The sequence below is a fragment of the Nasonia vitripennis genome (genome assembly GCF_009193385.2).
Source record: "Nasonia vitripennis strain AsymCx chromosome PSR unlocalized genomic scaffold, Nvit_psr_1.1 chrPSR_random0001, whole genome shotgun sequence".
Taxonomy (NCBI): domain Eukaryota; kingdom Metazoa; phylum Arthropoda; class Insecta; order Hymenoptera; family Pteromalidae; genus Nasonia; species Nasonia vitripennis.
In genome coordinates this window covers 66,968-89,211 of record NW_022279660.1, presented here as the reverse complement: position 1 = coordinate 89,211, position 22,244 = coordinate 66,968, and the positions used below count along the sequence as shown (strand labels likewise).

The following is a 22,244-nucleotide window of genomic DNA, read 5'->3' as shown; positions in this document are numbered from 1 at the left end:
ACGACAAAACGAATCTCTCAAGAGCGCTCCTGTCGATGTACGTCTGGAGTTTGAGGCTAAAAAAGATTTTCCTGCTCACACTTCAGCATACTGCCTAATCTTACACGATCGCGTCGTTCAGTACAATCCTATCAGTGGGAATGTCAAGAAGCTCGTCTAGGCTGCACCAAAAAAAAAAAATGGAGTATGCTGTAGACATGACTGGTTTCAAGCAAACCGAAGAAGATTATATTCTAAAGGAAATAGCAATCATACCTCTTAACAAAAATAGTGATCCTGTTTTTCTAATATTCAAAAATCCCTTCTCATGGAAAAAACTCTCAGACAAAATGCAGAGGGAAAACAATTGGCTTAAACATAATTATCATGGCATCAGGTGGAAAACAGATGGACATCAATACTCTCAAATTGGAAACTTGCTTCGTGACGCTCTCCATGACGCATCAAAAATTTTTGTCAGCGGTGCATTAAAACAGAAATGGCTTCAACGATTCAAATTTTCCGTCTACAACATTCAACAATATGGCTATCCATCAAAACCATCTTTCAAGTGCGTCACAGTTTGCACAAATCATAATCCAATCTACAAGACTGCCTGCGCACTTCACACTGTCAAACTTATGAAATTATTCTATCAGTCATGCAAACATTTGTAAGAAAAAATTAAATGAATAAATAAATAAAAAAAAAGAAAGTAGAGAACACTATAGGCATTCTGGCTCATTTACGGTTTCTGGCTCACTTTGAAAAAGGGGGTGAGCCAGACTCCGTACGTATTCTGGCTCACACTGAGAGAGGAGGGGGTGAGCCAGAATCCGCATGAGCCAGTATGCCTATAGCCTATCTACTACGATTGATTATTCTGCTTTCTTGGCTCCTTTCTTCTCACGAGAGGCTGTCTCTCCTCCCACGTGGAACCTTTTTTCTGCTGCTCTTTGCTCTGCTCCTGCCCCATGGTAGAGAGTTGTTGCTTTGCCGATTGCCTGACGAATGATACGCATCGAAATAAACGCGTGTATATATAACTACTCAGTACAGTAGTTATATATACACGCGTGTAGTAACACGGTGCCGCAAAGCCTACTCTAAATTTTGGTTTTGGGGATCGTTGATGGGAGTAGGGGGTTTTTGTACACATAAAAAAGAGAAATTATGGTACACTATTTTTATTTACTAATAAACGCGTACGTGTCGAATGAGAAAATGTTTACAATAAAAAATAAACGAACGTACACACACACACACACACATTAAATCACAAGCAAGCGATGCACCTACACTTGCGAGTGGCGCGTTGTTGGCGCAGTTGACGCGTGGGCCCTCCTCGCAGTAAACCTGGCACCAACTCTTTCGGCGGAGTAGGCATCCGATGAAAGTCTAAAGGTACGCTTCTGCGGATGCGGGGTGCTGTCAGTGGCGTACCTTGGATGTTGCTGTCGGCGCCGTCGTTTTCGTCGTCTGCTGGTGGAGGCGAAGGCGTTCTCGGCGAATCCATATCTAGGATGCAGGGGCAGGGCTGTCCGTTGCACTTCCAGCAGCGAAAGAGAAGGCACCTCCAACACTGCTGCCACACGTCGTGCTCCGAAGTCATTTTGATGCACACTCTGCACCTCACGTTGATCGGCACAAACTGTACAGCCAGAGAAGCTTTTAGCTCGGCTTCTTGCTGTTTCTGCTGCAACAGCGCTGACATGTCCAGCATTCTCTGCTGATAGCGCTCGAGCTGGCCGTTCAGCTTCTCCATTACACGTTTTTTAGCTTCGATACTTGCGACGAGCGCATCACGTTGGGCTGCTAATTTTTTCAATTCTGCCATGATGGTGGCCACGTGTGTGCTCTCTGTAGGGACTCGGAGCGAACTGATCGGTTATTTTTTTCTTCATAGCCCGAATTACCCTGCAGGAGCACGCTGAGGAGAGCGACAGCGACGCAACACTGTTTGTTGTATCGTCACCTCCTTCTCCACAGCGAGCCACTTCGTCCGATGATGAGGAGGAGGAGGAAATTATTATTGTTATTAATAATAATTTTTTAAGTTATCAGACGCCGGCTGAATCAAGGCATAGTGCCCTGTACGGAGGCAGTTCCGAAAAATGACTCGGCTTTGATTTTTCAAACTTCTGCGCTGCGAATCGTAAATAACGCTCGTGCTCAGGAAATACGTTGGCTAAACATATTTTCTATGACTGCCTTCGAGATGGCTGACTTATTCAGCGACGTCATTCGAAGCTACCAGAGTCGTGCAGAAGAATGAAGGCTTTGTTCTTTACAGTCGACGACGATAACATCAGCAGCAGTGAGGAAGAGGGTCCATCATCGCCGGCAGTATCATCGGACTCTTCAACAGTGATGCTGAGTCCAACATTATCGATGCTGCAGGAGGTTGGGTTCTACGATGCGGGTCACCCGATCTTCGAGGAGAGCACGGCTAGCGGCATATCGCAGGTAGGCGGTGGCGGCGGCGGCGGCGACGATGGCGATACCTCAAGCGAAGAGGCACCGTCGCCGAATAATACTATATACGAACGTAGTCATAGCAGCCTACACGACAACTCTGGCACGCTTGAAACTATATTCGTATTTGGAGAAGCTCGGCAAGCGAACGCTGTACTGCGACACTGATTCGTGCATATTTGTGTGCAATGATCAAAACGCACAAGAATACAGGCCCCCGTTAGGCTCGTTGCTCGGCGATATGACCGACGAGCTCGACGAAGGCACGTTTATCACGAGCTTCCTCTCAGGCGGTCCGAAATTTTATGGCTTCAGAACCGTGAATTCGAGAACTGGCGAGGTATCCGAAAAATGTAAAGTCAAGGGTATATCGCTAAATTTCTCGAATTCTTTGAGAATAAATTATCCTAGCATTAAGAGTAGGATTGAAAATTATTTTGAGTCTGATGAAGAGAACGAATGCATTAATCTTAAGTTTAATTCTATTAAAAGACTGCCAGACCACACTGTTGTCACGCGAGAAGAAGTCAAATCGTGTAGCATAGTTCTAAAAAAACGTAGGTATGTTACTCCCGGGTTATCGCTCCCGTACGGTTACAAAAGTTAAGTATAGTATGTAAATAAAAAAAGTAAATTTAAAAATTTCGTTTTTGTACTAGTTTTTAAGTAATAAATATTGTTCTGCGTTATGTTTAATATATTTATAATAAAAAAAACAAAAAAAAATCTTAAAATGTTTCTTGTAATTATAACATCCTTCTCTCTCTCTCTCTCTCTCTCTCCTTTATTCACTCATCATCGCACGCTTACAGACGAGCCGTACATGCACGCGTAAAGACGGCTCGTCCGCGGATGCGGCCGCTAATATACGCGTATAAGCGGCCAGCGCGTGAGTATACGCGGATACGCGGCCCGCGTGAGTACGCGTATAAGCGGCCCGCGCGTAAGTATACGCGTATACGAGGCCCGCGAGAATACACGCGTATACGCGGCCCGTGCGCCCGCCTGCGCCCGCCGCCGCCCGGGGATCGAGAAATAATATTAATAAAAAGCGCTTTACGGGAAGAGAGCGCTTTAGTCTATAAGATGGATACGCGTTGGAAGCATCCTTTTACGGCGTGCATAGCAGGACCGACAGGAGCTGGAAAAAGCTGGTTTCTGAAAAAATTTCTCGAGCATCTGCCGGAGATGTGCGATGCTCGCTTCGACAGGGTTCTGCTCTACTATACCGAGTGGCAAGAGACGTACCGCAGTGAATTCAAAGTTGGCGGGAGTGCTGCTGTACCTATAGAGTTTCGAGAGGGACTTCCGCAGCGAAGCGATTACTCCCTGGATAGGGGAAAGAAAAAATTACTGATTCTCGACGACTTGATGCGAGAATCATCGAACGATATAGTTCTGGATTTGTTCTCGCGTTCGTCTCATCATTTGAATTTGTCGGTCTTTCTGGTGACGCAGAATATTTTTCGCCAGGGAAAGTCTCAGCGCAACATAAGTTTAAATTCAAAGTATCTTGTTATATTTAAAAATCCTCGCGACAGAGCTCAGATTCGGCATCTCGCGCGACAAATTTATCCGGAAGATCCGAGGTTTCTGTAGGAGGCTTAAATAGACGCTACGCGCGGACCTCACTCGTATCTTTTTCTCGATCTAACTCAAGCGGCCGTGGACGAGTATAGGGTTCGCACGTGTATATTCCCAAGCGACGATATTCAGTACGCCTATGTGCCGAAATTCGGTAAAAAGTGAAAATACAAAATAGGCGTGCAGAGCTTTCGGCATAGACAGTAGGCTAGAAGCTATGGCGCCAACAACATCGATGAAGAAGAAACAGGCTGGCTGTTGTATACCCGTCGTGGCTACGCTCGACACCAAGCATTTCAACAGAAAACGAGTAGCTGTACTGAACGCTCTTTGTCACACGGACGGCCAACAACGCACGGCTCTTTTACGCACAGCCGACAAGAGACTCGTACGTTGCATATGCGAGTGCGCTTTGAATATCTTGGAAGGTGTGATCAAAATCAAAGACTGGCATAAACGACGACTCAAAAAGCACAAAAACGTGCTGAGAAAATTGACTATTTGCAATAATAAGAAATCTGTCAGCGATTGGCAGAAGAAGAAACGTGTTCTCGTACAGCACGGTGGTGCTTTTTTGCTGCTTCTACTCGCACCTATTATCGGGGCTCTTGCCTCAAAGTTATTCAATTCCAAGTCAGCAGCAGCAGCAGCAACGGAAGACTAAAATGGATCGTGCGAGAAAAATGATTATCGTGCCCGAAGATATGTTTTCGCGCATGCAAAACGTTCAGTCAGCAGCAGCAGCACAACCGCCAAACGAGTCGTGTGAAAACTCTGTTCAAACGTGCGGCGACAATCTCTCGAGACTTGATTCCGAGATGCACACGATTCTACATTCGAATAAATTTACAGATGAGCGTGAAAAATGTCTAAACTATTTACAAGTACTGCGTCGATATCTGTTTTTCAAAGATTCCGAACGTCACGCTGAACACGATTACGAGCGCGACGTCGACGAAATAGAGGCCACCTCGGCACCAATGACTGAAGAAATTATACTCGACAGCGTGCCCAAGAGTTACGCTCAAAAAACGCGCCTTCTGCTGAAACACTGGAAAACCGTTGCCGGCGATCGTCTCAAGTGGGATAGCACTGGCAGAGTCAGTATAGACGGCCGGCCCATACAAGATTCCAACATTATAGAACTGATTAGCGACGTTGTCGCACGCAGGAAAAAAAACACTGGATCAGTCGGAAGTGCCCATCGGTCGTTTACCTTTCGCCAAATTCATCAAGACAGTCGACACACCGACAAAGCTGATTGGAAACCCGGAAATAGTGAAAATTGGTAAAAATTTGACAGAGCCGAATAATACAGCGAAACGACGACTGCCTAGTAAAGAGAGCATCGACGCGTTGATAAAAATACACAACGCTAGCAACAACACCAGCGAATCACCGGCATCGCCTGCTTTGACGAGAAATCGAGCAAAGAACAAGTGGCTACGTCTTGCAAACTTTTAAGCATGGCATCGTACGAGCAGCAATACACTACACATTATAAAATTTTAACTGTAATAATAATTTATAATAAATATAATAAACATGATATTGAGTTTGTGAGGAGAAGAAACAAGGTTTAAGAAAATAGTGCTACAGAATTACGGACTTTCAATTTGAATAAGAATTTATTTTTGGAACACTTAGAAGACCATTTAGAGTGTTACTTAGAATTTTTATTGATTAGAAGATTTATCGAAAACACTGGAGGCAGAAGAAACAAAACAAAGCGATCCAAGAAATCCAATTATTACATTAAATTTCTCAAAAGGAGACAGTGAAACAGAGAGTGAACCAGAGGACTCCGCAGATTGTAAGAACACTACTAGGAATGTTTGGATACTACAGAAAATACATTAAGGACTTTGCAAAGATAGCCAAACCACTGAATGATTTACTCAAGAAAAAAAATTCGAGTGGACAGACGAATGCGAGAAAAGCTACCAGATATTGAAAGAATGTCTCTTGAAAGAACCAATACTACAATTCCCAGATTTCAACAAGGAATTCACATTAACTACCGATTCGTCAGATTACGCAATAGGAGCAGTATTGAGCCAAGAAAAGGACGGCGTCGACCACCCAGTACAGTACTTGTCCAGAGCACTGAACAAGGCCGAGCGAAATTATTCAACCACAGAAAAAATGCCTCGCAGCACTCTACGCCTTGCACCAATTTAGACCTTACTTATCGTGCAGAAAATTCACATTAGTGAGTGACCATGAACCACTAAACTGGATGCACAGCAGAAAGGATCCAGGTCAAAGGTGAAAAAAAGGTGTACACGGCTAGGCGTGTGAGACCTACGCCAGAGATTCCTAGAGTGGAGATAGACACCGAGAGAAGGAGGCCTGGTCGTCCGAAGGGTTCGCGCAACCGCGGGCATGCGACGACAACTACTAACCCGTCGACGTCTCCGCGGAAAACGCGCGCACAAAGGACTACGGACCTAAAGTAGGAATTTTGTGTGCTTAGGGATGAGTTAAGAGGAGCTGCAAGCAGCCTTCAAGCGGGTAATGGCCGCCTTAACCCGCAAAGAGGAGCAGCCACACGTGGTCATCAGGGAGGTGGGCGAGAGAGAGGATCCCTGTGTTCCCTCCCGATGACGAGGTGGAGGCATACCTCGCCCCAGATACGGAAGGAGAGGAAGAGGGGGCATTGGCGGTATGCCGCCAAAGACCACCTGCACTGGTTGCTGGTGTGGGCGAAACCACCGCGACGGGTCTACGCCGTCCTCGTGCGCCAGAACCAGCGTCATCGCGGATCGGGCGATCCGTCGCTGCCCGACTGCAACGCGAGCCTGTCCCCCGCGAAGACAGTACAGCGGAGGGACGTGCGCCGCCGTCTGGCTCGAAGGCGATGGAAAAGCCTTTGAGCAAGGAGACAGCCGAAGCGGCGTAGAAGCTACATCGCCCCAAATTGGTAGATGCGCTGGAGGCCACGCTGGACACGCACCGGCTGGAGGCAGAGACGTACCAACTATATACGCAAATAAAAGCCGAGGCACAAATACAAAAGAGCGTGGTGTTCTTTTATTACCCCAATATCCCCAGATCCATTGTCGCAAAGCGTTATATAACGATTCGTTGCGGACGTAAGAGGATAGAATCGACATCTGGTCAATAGATCGATTCTAGGGAGGGGGGGGGGTGGAACGAGTTGAGCATCGCTGCCAACTCGTAGCGATATAAGTACCGCTGCGCCGCGACGAAATCGCGTAGAGTCGCGCGCGCAATAATAAACATATCCGAATTCGGCCATAGGCGCGAATTTAGGAATAAGAGCGAGCGTGCGAGCTAATCCTTCAGGAGCGCGCTCAGATAGCTCTCGGCCTTCGATAAGTAAACACGCGACTTCGCTGGCGAGTATCAAAGGTTTTGGAGTTCGCTAAGTGCTGTGCTGTGTCCAGAAAATTATCGTGCAACCGTTGTGTGTGTGAGTGTGACGCGAAGCTACGAGGAGCCTTAGCCCAGCGGTCCAGGGTGGTACTTAGTCTTGCGGCTTGTCCAGGACTACGAGCGTCTTCGATGAAGGAGTGGAGGTTTGTGTGGCTCGCAGTGCATGAGAGAGTGATTGTGCGAGTGTAGATCATCTATGCGAGGGTGGTCCGGCGCGCGCGACCTTTACGTCGATACACACGCGTGAGCGCGAATAGTTTAGCGGTGGTGTTTCGCGGGCTGAGAGGAATCCTCCGCCGCATCGAGGGAGCGCGATCCAGTTGTCCGAATAATTATTCGCTGATCGCATTCACACCCCGTTACAGTGTATATACCTATAGCTATCTACGACACGCTTACACCGGTACAAAGTTTCCGTGAGATACGTTTCGTTAATTCTACACGAGTTTACAATCGGTTACCAATATAATGTACACTATTAAATATCATAATATATATATCAGTCATCATGGCGTCGGGCGGTAAGCAGCCGCCTGATAAGGCTAATAATAAGTATTATAAATGTCATCCGACACAAAGAGCATCGACAGTAATTTGCATCATATGTGAAAGCGTATATCACATAGATGAGTTCAGTCAATTGCAAGGTGCCCGTTTTGTAAGCAGATATTTAGGAATCTGTGATTGAATAAACCAAAACGAAAATAAACAATTCTCTTATCTTAAAGCATCTCAAAAGGAGAGCAGAACCTACTCGAAGATGTCATTGTTCCCACTTGTCATCATGCGAAGACATAACTCATCAAGCCAAACACGAGCGACTCGTCGCGCATCACATCCACGGTACCGACGAGCTCGTTAAAATCTTCTTAATCATCTTCCCCAGTGGCTTAGTGCATACACAAGACGGATAACTCGAATATCAGAAAATTATTTCATATGGGTTTAACGTGGACTGAGTGGGCTTTAAATTGAAATAAAAATGTTTACGAATTGAAACGGTTAGCGGCGTAGTAAGGAAGCAAGGAAGTATCTGTTAAGTAAAGAAAAGGGGACAGAAAAAAATGAGCGATAAAATATCCAGAAACTTGACCCCGCGCCAACTGTATATTCCGCTGGAAGCTGCATTAAGATTAAATTTGCTCGGGAGACGAGAAAATAATTCCTCATCCACCTTCCGATGTTAAAATTTCTTGAATTTTATTTCCCACTTCTTTCGTTCCTAATTCATTCGATACCTGGCAAACTTTCCGCGAGCATCAATAATTTTTTTCCGTCGTGACGATTCTTCCGAAACGTCGCAATCATAGAAATTGTTTTTTTTTTTGTCCTACCTGCACCGAAGTACGCTTTGTTGATACAGGGGGCGGAAAATGCGGTTAAACTCACGCAGAAAGTAAATAATGTTTAATACACCTACGAAAATTGATTCTGCATTTGTGTGATTGTCGCCTAAGCGCCGTAGAGTGGATAAGAGAAATAATTTTTGCACTCCTTTACGTGTCCTCAAGAAGGCGATCTGAAGAGTGTGAATGCCACTCTCACTTCGCTCGGCAGCAACTTCCACACTCGTCTGTAAACGCCTTTTTTCCGCCCTTGATACACAATATACAGATATTTTCATTTCATTTAGCTCTGGAAACACGTCTTCCCCAATCGATCTTTAAAAGGACATTCTTCTGAAGATCATCGCATCAGTGTCGTTGACAGGCTTTGCAGACTTCCGATTGCCAATCTGAGTAATATTTATTTGTCAATGTTTTACTAGCAACAAAAGCGCTGCTCTTCAGAGCTTGTTAAAGAGACATGCGCTACGTGTCTCTTTAAACGAACAATAGGAAAAGTCGAGAAATGTACTAAGAGAGTTTTTGAGAAATACTCTGTAGTGTTTGTCGCTCTTTGAGAAACACTCAAAGGTTATATCGGGAGTATTTCTAAGCGATCGTGAATCCAGCTGAGAGTATTTCTCGCCGAGTGAGATTCACTCCAAGAGTATTTCTCATTGACCGAGAATCACTCCGAGGGCCTTTCACGACGATTGAGAATTACACCAAGACTATTTCTCAAAGATCGAGAATCACTCCGAGTGCGTATCACCCAGGTCCAGTATCTCTCCGGGAGTATTTCTAAGCGATCGTGAATCCAGCTGAGAGTATTTCTCGCCGAGTGAGATTCACTCCAAGAGTATTTCTCGTTGACCGAGAATCACTCCGAGGGCATTCACCACGATCAAAAACAACTCCGAGAGTATTTCCCAATGATCGAAAATTACTCTAGAGCATTTCATTTCTTGCCGATCGAGAATTACTCCAAAAATATTTCTCAAAGATCCAAAACGACTCTGAGAGCGTATCTTGCAGGTTGAGTATCGATTCAAGATTATTTGTCAAAGATCGAGAATCAATTCGAGTACGTATGACTTCAAGAGTATTTAACGATCGTGAATTAATCTGAGACAGTTTCTCGACGATTGAGATTCACTCCGCAAGAATATATCTCGATGACCGAGAATCACTCCGAGGGCATTTCTCGACGATCGAGAACCACTACGAGAGTACTTCTCGACTATCGACTATTACTCTGAGAGCATTTCTCGACGATCGGGAACAACTCCGAGAGTATTTCTTGACTATTGCCTATTACTCTGAGAACCTTTTTCTCCGATCGATAATCACTCGAAAAGTATTTCTCAAAGACCGAGGATCACACTCCGAAAGCGTATACTGCAAAGTCGAGTATCTCTCTGGGAGGGTTTTCTAAACGATCGGGAATCAATCTGATAGTATTTATATATTTCTCGCGATTGACTTCAAGAATATTTCTCGACGACTGAGAATCACTCCGTGGGCATTTCTCGACGATCGAGAACAACTACTATTAAACCTTGATCATCGAGAGTATTTCTCGATGATCAAGGTTTAATCCGCGAATATTTCTCGACGACCGAGAATCACTCCGCGAGCGTATCTCGCAGGTCGAGTATCGCTCTTAGAGTATTATTCTTGTCGTCAGTGAATCACTCCGACAGAGTATTTCGCAAGTCAAGTATCGCTGCCAGAGTATTTCTCGACGATAGAGAATCTCTCGAATCCTATAGGAAAAAATAATCGGATCGAGATTTTTTTTTCGGTAGAATTTTTTACCAATCTTATATCTATGGCGCTATGCTTATTATGTTAATGAAAATTTAAATTATCATAAGTTATTATGTCACATGTGTCGAGTTCCATGTATATAGCGTTGCTATTTTTAATGAAATTGATCATGAGTCCCCAATTACGTGCATATCGACAGTGCGGATCCATCTTGAAGCCCAATTCTTCTGACTTAGCATTATGTTCCTTCCACTAATTCGGACAATCACGTAAGAATGATACCAGAAAAATGGGTCGGGCTACCATTCTGACAGCCGACGAGCTGCTCCTTCTTCGACGGCTTGTCATCTCCTCTTGCGTGCTATTCTCGGCACGGCTATCTTAAAAATCCGCGTAGTTAACAACGTCAATACCGGTGCTCATATGGGGTTACGTGAAAATTAACTTGTTGCGCTCGGCGATCATCTGAAGTTGCGCGCTTAGTCTTCCCATAACCTTCATCAAAATCGGCGCATTAAATCGTTATTTTCTCGAAAACCACAGATTTTCTAGACTTGTGCCCGTGAGGACTTTTGATCGGGAGACTATAATCTACAACATATCAAAATTTTAGCTAATTTCGCCGGGAACCACAATCCCATTTGATTCCTCCGGTGTCCTTTATATGACAAAAAGACCTCATAATCTCCTAATACTATGAATTTTCGATAAACAGTAATTAGAGTCTCTAGAACAAAGTTAGAGACTTGTGGATCTCGATGGATTAGTTAACAATAAATTACACTCTCGACTGTTAAATTGAACTGATATTTAATGAAAATAGAGTGTAATATAATATAATATATAATATATATTATATATATTATATTATATTACAATATATCTACCTATATTATATAGACGTTTTGGACATACTCCCCCCCGCAGCCCCCCCGCACAGCCCCCCCGCAAAATAAGGGAAAATTCTTCCATTTTTCATGTGATTTGAATAATCTGATAAGCCCCCCCGCAGCCCCCACGCAGCCCCCCCGCAGCCCCCCCCGCGGCCCCCCCACCAGGCCCCCCCCCGCAGCCCCCCCGCACATTTTAGCAGCTTTTTCTTAAATATAATTTACTACTATAAAGAAAAACAAACCACCGTTAAAATATATCAGGTATAGTACTGCATTAAGATGTTGTATCAGCCTCGGGAAAATTCCACATTCTTCGTAGTAACTCTTCCAAGCCCCCATTACAAGCTCATAGCATAGTAGTATCTAAATTATATATAAGAGTAGAAATAAACCAATAGAGAGATAACTTAATAGTATATTATCACACTGTTGTGGGATCTGCTTTTCTACCTTTCTCGAGGCTTTCGCACGAGCACTGCGAGTGAGAAAATCGAGCAAGGTAGAAAAACACCTCCCACAACAGTATCATACGATTTGTAATTCGAAATTGCGTAGCCTGCAAATAATGGCTCTGTAGCGTCTCTTGCGAGGGATTCTTCGCTCAAACGTCGCGTGTTTACGCTGTCTTCTGCGATCGAGAGTGGAATAAAAGAGCAAAAAGAAAAATATGAAAAAAAAAATTATGTACATTTAGCATGAGCGGCCCAGGTGCAGACTCAAAAATTAAAGGCATAGTCCTTGGCAAGATATAAACGCATCGTCGCAATCGATACCCAACTACCGGTTAGTCCTATCATCCTCGATCTTTTTCCGAGAATATAACCATTAACGACTACAGCGAAGATCGTATCTCTCTCGCGAAAGCGCGAGATTTTATTATTCGAGCTCAGCAATCGCAGATGTATATAGATATACGGATAAGGTATTCTAGAAGTACGTGAAAATCAAAGTTTTTATATTCGCCTCGTTTCGAAAGGATGATCACGGTCGTTGCGGTGTAAGAATTTTCTGCCTCGTAAAAATTCATCTTTCGACCGTCAAAAAGACAAGTGGTATGAATTTAACCTCTTTTTTTGTCGGCTTCTAACAATTACGTTGAAAATTAAATTTACACTAAAACAAGAATCGGGGGGTTGGCGAGCGCAGCGAGCAGGGGGGCGGAGCCCCACTAGTTATTATATATAATAATTATAAGTGTTCAAGTTAAAGGAAAAATTATAAAGGCTACTGTATTAAAGTACCGACGTGACACCGACTACAATATTGTCACGGTCGACACAGTGAGGTGAGTACGTGCGCTCACTGTCTTTCGGCAATACGTACTGACAAGCAACAGTCAGAGAGAGAGAGAAAGAGAGAGAGAGAGAGCGAGAGAGAGAGAGAGAGAGAGAGAGAGAGAGAGAGAGAGAGAGAGAGTAGGAACGAGCGAGCGCGAGCTGCCGTGTGAGCAGGCAAATACATTCGATTTCAAGCGACAACAGCTCGCCTCTTGAACCTTCTCGCTCTTTCTCTCTCTCTCTGTCTCTGCGTAACCGTCTAATAATCGAACATACCGCCCCTCTTGCTGCCGCGCAGCAATAAGGAGACCGGCAATCAACAACTAACATTATTTTAAGATAGGAAAGCCTACTTCGAGAGAAGCTAATCCCTATCATGACTCCACCGATCGAATGTTCTCACTAAATTTTCTTTGGTACCAATCCTTATATCGAACATTCGATCAATAAACTAGTTTACAACAATTTAAGTTTAACAACTTTACAATAAATTTGATACAATGTTAAATTCGCCTATATACTTGAATAATCTAACGCAAAATTTCTAGCAAAGCTAATACTAAAGAACAAAATAATACTCCAATGAATCTATATTTAAAACAGTTGACTAGGTTGTTATCTATTTACGAGCTAAATGAGGTTACAGTGTAGGTGTTGTATGTAAAATCTCTTCGATTGGCGACAACTGGGAAACTCTTCAGTCTTCACTGGAGTCCGGTTGAAGGCTGGGAACTGAAAAGTGACCATCACAACAGGTCGCTGGAACTCGGAATTGGCTGTACGGATGGTAACAACTCGAACGAGACCATCTTTCCCTGGATGTATCGCTGTAATTCGACCCAGTGGCCACCTGGATCGAGGACAGAGCTCGTCCTTCAGAAGCACCAAGTCGCCCACGACCAACTGGCGTCCAGGAGTCAGCCACTTGTTTCTTTGCTGTAAATGATGCAATACCTCCAGTCGCCATCGCTCCCAGAAATGGTTTCTCATAACCGAGAGCAGCTTCCACCTGCAAGTGCGAGATTTTAGGTTCACGTCGTCAAAGGGCTCGGGCAATAAATTGAGAGGAGCGTTCACAAGAAAGTGACCAGGCGTAAGTGCCACCGCATCAGTGGATTCAGAGCTCAGTGGGCAGAGCGGCTGAGAATTCAAGCATGCCTCGATCTGAGCAACTGTCGACATTTCCTCGAACGTTAATGACGTGTATCTAACACTACCTTGGAATCTGTCCAGCAATGCACTAAAACAGGCTTCAATAAAATCCCACCTAATAGGTGCTTCAACAATCTAACCAACAGCACCGAGCCACACAACTCCAATCGAGGTAAACTCTCCGTCTTAATAGGAGCTACTTTCGTCTTGGACATAATCAACGCCGATCTCTGCCCTGGTATTACCATATATGCTGCAGCGATGAAAGCTCTCCGAGATACGTTAGAAAACCCATGCAACTCCCACGATATTTGCGATGAAGAACCAAACCAACGAGGAATGTGCAACTGAGCCAGTTCAGGAAGATCAGACCTCAACGTCTGCCATTGCTCCAGAAGTTCTCCCGTGAGAGGTGAGTCCCAGTCGACACCATTAATCCACAAATCCTGGAGCATAAGTTTGGCCCTGACTAATACAGGAGACAGCTAACCAAGTGGATCAAACAGCTTCGATATCTCCGACAGAATCGCTCTTTTAGATATAACCATTGGAGAAACTGGAATCTTAACCTCGGAACGAAGCGAATCTGTGCTCGATGGTGTCCATTTTAGGCCCAATGCAGAAACTGCCTCATCCCATTCGACAGCAAACTCTTTCTGCTTTTTGGCCTGGATATCCTCCACGATAGCCGAACGGTTTGACGCTCATTTATCGCGTGCGCTGGCTAGACGCCTCGCGCAGAAGACGTATAGGTGTGCGCCCCACCGCACACCACTCTCTCGTCTCACTCACTCTTCTCTCGCTCTCTCTCTCTCTCACTCTCGCGCACGCTGGCTCGACGCCTCGCGTGGATGACGTCGAGGTGTGCGCCCGCACCGCACACCTCGACGTCATCCACGCGAGGTGTGCGGTACTCTCCCGTCTCACTCTCTCTCTCTCTCTCACACACCCACGGCTTTCTCTCTCTCTCTCTCTCTCTCTCTCTCGCTTACTCACTCTCTTCTCTCGGCTTCCGGTGGACGTCCGTCGGTGCTCCCGTCGTCGTCTCCGGGACTCCTCCCGGACCTGATAGCAGCTGGCGGCTTCGGCTCTTCCACGCCGATGTTGCTGGCTGCTCTGGTCTTCCGGATGATGGTGGCGGACTGGCCGGCCTTCTCCCTCTCGTCAGGATGGTCGCTGGCTCGTCCGGGCGTTGGCACTTCCTAGTGCCAACGCGCTGCACCTGAAACACACGCGCACTCTCGCACTCTTGGGAGACTCTCCCAATCTCCTCTAGTCGTCGACCTCGGGTCGACAAGCAGAGGAGAACGCACTCAACTCTCACAAACGTCGACGTGCTCCGTCGACAGTCGTGAGAGAACTCTCTGATTTCCCCGCTCGTTCTCGCGCTCACTCTCTCGTGCTCGTCGGGCCCGCGCTTCTTGCTGGCTCCCGATTGGCTGCCAGTCCGCGCGGATAGCAAGCCGCGCATCGGCGCCCGCTGATTGGCTCGCGACATGCGGAGGACCTTTCAGCGCGCGCGCCGACGAGGCTTGCTCTCGCGCCAACGATGCTCACTTTCCCGCCGACGATGACGATTAGCTAGCCCGTTCCCCGAACTTGAGGACAGGCCGGCGCCGACAACAACACGTCGATTCGCTTGTTTCTTCCGCGCACTCAGGGCTTGGCCGCATCGAACGAGATTCCTCGTCTCGACGCGGCTGCGACGTTTGCAACGTCGCAAGAGTTCGAATTGAAAGGTATGGAGCGGAGCGCGTACCATACGTAACCGTCAACAACCTATAATCTTCGATAGGCTTCGAAATGTCAAAACGCCACACTATTGTGCCACACTAGTACGCCACACCGAGTGAATCCTCGTGTGGTGTCTGCCCTTACAATTGGCGCAACGATTCTGAGAGGTGCAATCAGCCAAATGTCCAGATCTCAAACAATTGAGACACAATCTTTCCTTTTTACAATGTTTAAAACGAGCGGAAGTCGACATACTAATGAACCTTGGACAGGCTTGAAGCTGATGAGGACCGTTACATAAGCTACATTTTACAGAGGCATTGCGAATAGTTTTACCGGACGACGTACTAGTTGCTACTGCGACCTCGAAGTCAAAATCCCCGTTGACTGCGAAGTCGTCGTCGTCCCCCAGAAGGATGTCCTCGTCGATGTCGCGTGTGCCCGACATGGTCACGTGGCGTTTTCGTGTACTGAGAGTGGGTGTAGCGATAGTGTGTGTTCTTGTGTGAGGGACAACGTATGTGTATTTGTGTGTGCGATAATGAGTGCAACGGCAGTGTGCGTGAGTTGTTGTGTGAACGACAAAGTATGCGTATTTGTGTGTGAGATAGTGAGTGTAACGATAGTGTGTGTGTGTGTGTGTGTGTGTGTTACTGTGTGAGCGATATTGCGTGGTGTGTGAGTGTGGTTGAATGGCTTGATAGTGTGAGTGTAAGTGTATGTGTTATGTTTCGCTGGTGCGTGAAGCTTAGCGGCGTTGGTGACGATAGTGACGAAAATGTCGGCAGATCAGAGCTGAAAGGATACACGTGGGTTAGTGAGATGATAAGGTTGGAATCGTATACACAAAATCTGTCAGTCCGCATCGTCAGTCCGTCCAGTTTGGTTGTATTTCTTTAAATCCGTGATATGTATGCGGGGCAACACTTTCCCGTCCGTGCTCACTAGTTCGTAGACTAATGATGAGAGTATTTTGGTTATAGTGAACGGTCCCTTGAATTTATTTGTCAATTTGGCTGCTATGTTTTTATCAGCGTTGGATAGTACTCGGTTTTTCAATAATAATTTCTCTCCGGTTACAAATGTACGCGCAATACTACGCGGTGTCGCTTGTCGTGGTAATGGGCCTGTTGGTCGTGCGCTTTTTGCATGTTTAGGGCGATCCAGTCGTGGATCGCCGATAGTCTTTTCATGCGCGCTACCCATGTCAGTTCGTCAGTCTTGTCGAGGTCAGTTAGTGCATCGATTTCTCTACGTAAGTTTAATAAAGATAGTCGTTCTCGGCCGAAGTTGAGAAAAGCTGGCGTGACACCGGTGGATGTATGTTTAGCAGTGTTGAAGGCGTAGCGAAAATCGAGCAGATGGATGTCCCATTCGCTATGATCTTGGCCAATAAAAGCGCAAATCATAGTTTTTAGTACTCTAAACTTACCCTTTCGACAGGGTTTGCTTGAGGTCTATAGGGTGGAGTGTTTGAATGATGAAATTTTAGTTCTTTCGCTAGTTCGGACATGATTTTATTTACGAACTCTGTTCCGTTGTCTGTCAATAGTACGCGTGGTGTACTGTTAATACCCCATCTGTTAATTATTAGGTCTAAAATCGCGTCTTTGATTGCTTTCCCGGTAGCTTTCCGTAGCGCCTTAACCTTTATCCACTTTGTGAAGAGGGCCGACGGACGCGTATGTAAGACATTCCGGATTTACTGGTAGGGAACGGTCCCATGATATCCGCGGCTACTACCTTGAAAGTGAAGTAGCCTTCTCCCTCTCTGAACCATGCTTCTCCTTTCTGTACAAAGGTGCAACCGAAGCATACGCTGTGCTTCAGTTACAGAAGAGAGGAGATGTATGTTTTGCATTCCTTTAGAGTGCGTTACGCCACGAAGCTTCTCTTCTCTTTATGTGTAACTAAACAGCTTCGTCACTTAACAATATAATTACTTGACAATATTATTTAATTGTTTAGGTGCTGAATTTTAAACATATAAAAACCGCTGCCAATTCATTGACACTTATATAGCGTCCGTCAAAATAAGTTACGTTCCTATAATTAATTATATAAGGATGGTAATAATAATTATGAAAGGAGGGATAATAGTATATTTTGAATCCGTGCAAAGTGCAGAATCATCATTTGCACGTTTATCGAACAATATTTTTTACACCTGGGTGTAAAAGCAATTTTAGAAATTTTGTAGAATGCGCAAAATTGCATTTTAAAAATTCTATTTTCCCGAATTGGTAAAAAGAAACAAAAAAATGAGCATAGATTGATTGAATTAGATTAAGTAGAAGCTGAGATCTAAGCGATGTAGTTACGTTCAGTTATACCGAGTATACAGGGCGAGAGAAACATATTTTGAATCCTATTAACTTTGAAATCAACTGGTTTCATAAACATCCCAAAGATCAGGGATCTGGATGCTATATATAATGCTAACCAAACCAAACATTTCAATTTGATTCTTGCCTTTTTACTACTGTTAAACATTATAGCCTTTTTACCTTTAACCTTTTTCTACTGTTATACCTTATGTACTAATTAAAGCTTAGAATGTTGTGAGAAAATTCATATATTAAATTCATGTGTTATAGGAGGTTATGAGGTCTATTTATCATATAAATTTTAATTCATTTAATTAAGTAGATCCGAAGAAAAAATCAAATGCTGGAAAAAAAGTTTTTCAACGAGTCGTGTAATGTAATGTAATGTAATGTAAAATTTCCAAGTTTATAAAAATAGGTTGGAAACATTTGAGACGTTTGAATCAAGTAATTTTAGAAAAATCAAACCAGTGCATCCGATAGGAAATATTTGTTTTTATAGCTTGATATTTGCATAAAATAAAATATCTCTTATTGGATATACTGGTTTGATTTAAAACTTGGGATATGATCCCTCAGAGCATGTTCCCTTGTGCCCGTATACTTTTTTTAAAATTCAGTGTGCAGAAGGTCCACTTGGTCCTGAAATGTCAATTTTAGCGTATCCAGGTGAGGGAAAACTTGATCTTCTGCACTCTGAAAATTGAAATAACGTATATGAGCACAAGGGAACCTACTCTGAGGGATCATATCCCAAGTTTTAAATCAAACCAATGTATATGATAACAGATATTTGATTTTACAGCTTAAAATTGGCATAATATCAAATATCTTTTATGGGATATACTGGTTTGACTTAAAACTTGGGATATGATCCCTCAGAGCATGCTTCCTTCCGCCCATACACATTTTTAAATTTTCAGAGTTGAGAAGGTCAAGATTGCCCTCACCTGGACACGCTAAAGTCGACATTTCAGGACCCAGTGGACATTCTGCACTCTGAAAATTGAAAAGAAGTTTATGACCTTAAGGGAACATACTCTGAGGGATCATATCCCAAGTTTTAAATAAAACCAGGAAATTCGCCTGTGCGAACGCCTTCCAGAGTCTAGTATAACACAAGCACTTAAAACTACACTTAATATTATAACGTACAAACAGTCTTATACTAAATCTTAATATTATTAACACTATAATTCAATATGCTCGAACAACAATAATTTGAGATACGACGTGAGTTCAATAAATTAAAAGTTAATTGCAGAGAGATGCTTACTAGAGCGCGGTTGTTGACCAAATGTATGTAGTTTTCAAATTTGCTAATTGTATCGCTCATACGCGACAGTCTCGCGGCACTGATCTAACCCAACCCGGCGGTCTCGCGCTTGAGTAAGGGAAGAGAGCGCAGCTGGGAGGCGGGAGATTCAAACGGCTTTTAACGTAGTCTTTATCCTTTATGGCGTAGATACGTCCGTGGCGTACATACCCAGGTGGTTCGATTACAACTGAGTAAGTATTCTTCTACATACTTTCCTCTCTCATCTTTTTTAACTAGATCTCTTTATCTCTTTTTGGAGAGACAATTTTATCGCACAGAGCATTAAAAGTTAAACGTTTCATTTTATACAACTTCGATAATCTTAATTAAATATTCTAAATAATCTACGTATATGTAGTTAAGTAATTGAAATAACAGAAAAAAAAGAAACTTAAAATAAGAGAAAAAACCGATGATTATTTTAAGATTATACAAATATATAAGTGCACTAGACGTGCAAAAACCTGCATCTACGAAGAACGATTTAAAAATTTATATGTTGATTACATTCTTAGGTTATAAACCGATGACAGCGTAAGTTAACGTAAGCGAAGTTACTAATTTAGTCGCCCTTACAAATTTTCAAAACGTTCTTCGCTAAACTTCTAAACGATTTTGTACGTCGAGTGTAAAAAAAGTATCCGAATCGTTTGTATTTAGTCTCGTCTCTGAGTTAGCCTTATATATACGTGTTATCTTATGGATACACGTTTAGTACTTATTCTGAGTAGATAAAATATACACATGTATATCTTCTACTTGGATATGTAAGTAGATGTGTAAATGTGAGATTAAGATTGCAAATAATAAACATATTGAGAAGTTTCTAAACTATTACTTAATTTTATTTTTTGTTCTGCTTATTCTCCAAATTTAAACTTCATTTTTCTTATTTAATTTACAGAGAAATGCAAGAAATGATATATCAGAAGCTATCTTGGATGAATCAAGTGACGAGAATATTGATTCAGGAGATTCACAAGAAAGTTTCGGAAATCAAAGCTTTGATGAGGTAAAGAATAAATTCCTTATATAAGTAAAATTTGACTCTTTAAATTCAAATTAAAAACAGCATACATTATGCATTATGCAGAGAGAGAGAGAGAGAGAGAGAGAGAGAGAGAGAGAGAGAGAGAGAGTTTGTTTAGTTGTCTTACTGTCAGGCTCCAAAAGATTCGAGTTAAAGTCGCCAGTCACAATAGTATTCTCATACAGGGCATAAACTGTAGCAAAGAAAGAAAGAACTTCCATAGCACCCTAAGATAAACCAAAGAGAAGAGATAACGCTTATCATTTTACAGGCGCAGCTCTAATATTAGTTATTCGGTTTCGTCAATTATTGAATTTTGCGAGCGTTAAAGAATTTGAAAATTTATGTCATCGCGGATGTAATAGGCCGAATTTACATACACCACGTATGTAAATTCGGTGGCTGTCGCGTTGCTGTTTGTATTGTTGTGGCGTACCTTGCTTTATATATCGTGTCAGCGTCTTCTAAGGCATCTTGTGCGTCAACACACTGTAGATATTGTAACAATGCCATGTAATATTCTGATGGCACTTCTGCTTTTTGTTCTTTTGATTGTAATGTTCGTACGTCTTTTATTTGTCCGAACTTATGATTTTGTATCTTTTACGGTTTGCGTCGATGGTACTCTGATGCATATGGTGTCCTTGGTGATGGCTTTGGTTTAGTTGCTCTTCTCTTCTGATACTGATACGTAGCTGTTGGAACTTTGATCATCTGTGCTTGTTGAATTGATTTCATCTTCATCATCTATGCTGTCTCCTTGAACAGTCAATCTTGCGGCTCTTCGGGCTTGGTGTGCCATTTGGTACGTTACTTTGAAATCTTTTGCAATTTTACTGTATATTTCTGGGTGTTAACTGTACTGTTTCAAAAATGCCTTCATTTTTGAAAACGGCTTCTATGTCTTCGATTTCGCCTGAGTAAGTCCCTATCAATATTTTTTCGTTTAATTGATATAACCCTCCTATTTTCATGTGATCTAAAGGGTTACGGGGTCGTTGTCTTGTCTGTTCTGTCGTTTCAGTTGTTTCAGTCTGTAAGTTATTGTTCTCAGTAATGTTTTCGTCTTTTTTTTTTCTTTTTCTACCAGTAATTCGTATCGTCGCGTCAGTTTGGTTACGCCTTCTTCTTCTTCGTATTTGACCTCCAAAGTGGCCGTGTTTTCTCCTCTTTTGTCCGGGGTTCTCTTGAACTGGATGCTTGTTCTGCAAATGTAGCTTGGTAAACCTTCTGTTCTGGCATATTTGACATATCCATATGTTAGACGTCCTTTCTTATCTATAACTGTCTCGTAGTACATCATTGTTCCGAATTGGGCAAAGTGTCTGAAGAACACTGATGAAGGCTTTCTCTTTGTCGTTGATTCTCCATGGTAGTACGCAGAAAAGTCTGTTTTCGTGAGTTGTAGTTTTGAATTTGGAGTTGTCCACTGCATGTATATCGGATTTTATACTAACATGTTGCGTTGTTGGCGGTTTGTTCCTTGTTTCGCGTTGATGATATTCTTTGTTCATGCTTCGTTCTCGTTTTTGGAATTTTCTTGTGTTTGTTAATTCAATTTTTTCTCGTAGGGTCGTTTGGCTTCTTTTTCGGTATGGAATTTCATGGTGATTCTTTTGGTTCCTATTACATATCTGTGGTTTTCAGTTGTTATTGTGTGTTGTGTTGCACTTGTTCGAATTCTTTTAGAACAAGCCATGTTGGTATAGTATTGTCGCTGAATATTGAAACCATATGTTGTGCTCGAGTTGCCATTGTGTTAGTTGATATTAATCTTGTTTTGGTAAATTATATTTATTTGTTGTTGGTGCATATTTGGGTTTTGGTTCTTCTACTGTTATATTGGTTGCATGATTATCTCGCGTTGGGGTTGGCATTATGGGTAAGGGTATTCTTCTAAATTCTATATTTTCATTGCGAAATGAGTTTGAGCGCATCGGTTTGATTCATCGTCGTCGGTTTCGTGAACAGGGCGATTTTA

General features: G+C 43.3%; 1 protein-coding gene across 3 annotated transcripts in view; it reads left to right on the top strand.

Annotated features, from left to right (window-relative positions):
* LOC116417957 overlaps positions 1 to 22,244 on the top strand; it is a 246,042-nt gene that overhangs the window by 194,381 nt on the left and 29,417 nt on the right. For all 3 annotated transcript variants that reach the window (XM_031933154.2, XM_031933152.2, XM_031933153.2), the window contains one exon: positions 20,138 to 20,245. In XM_031933154.2, the coding sequence (XP_031789014.1) occupies positions 20,138 to 20,245 (108 nt within the window). The remainder of the gene's footprint in view (positions 1 to 20,137; positions 20,246 to 22,244) is intronic.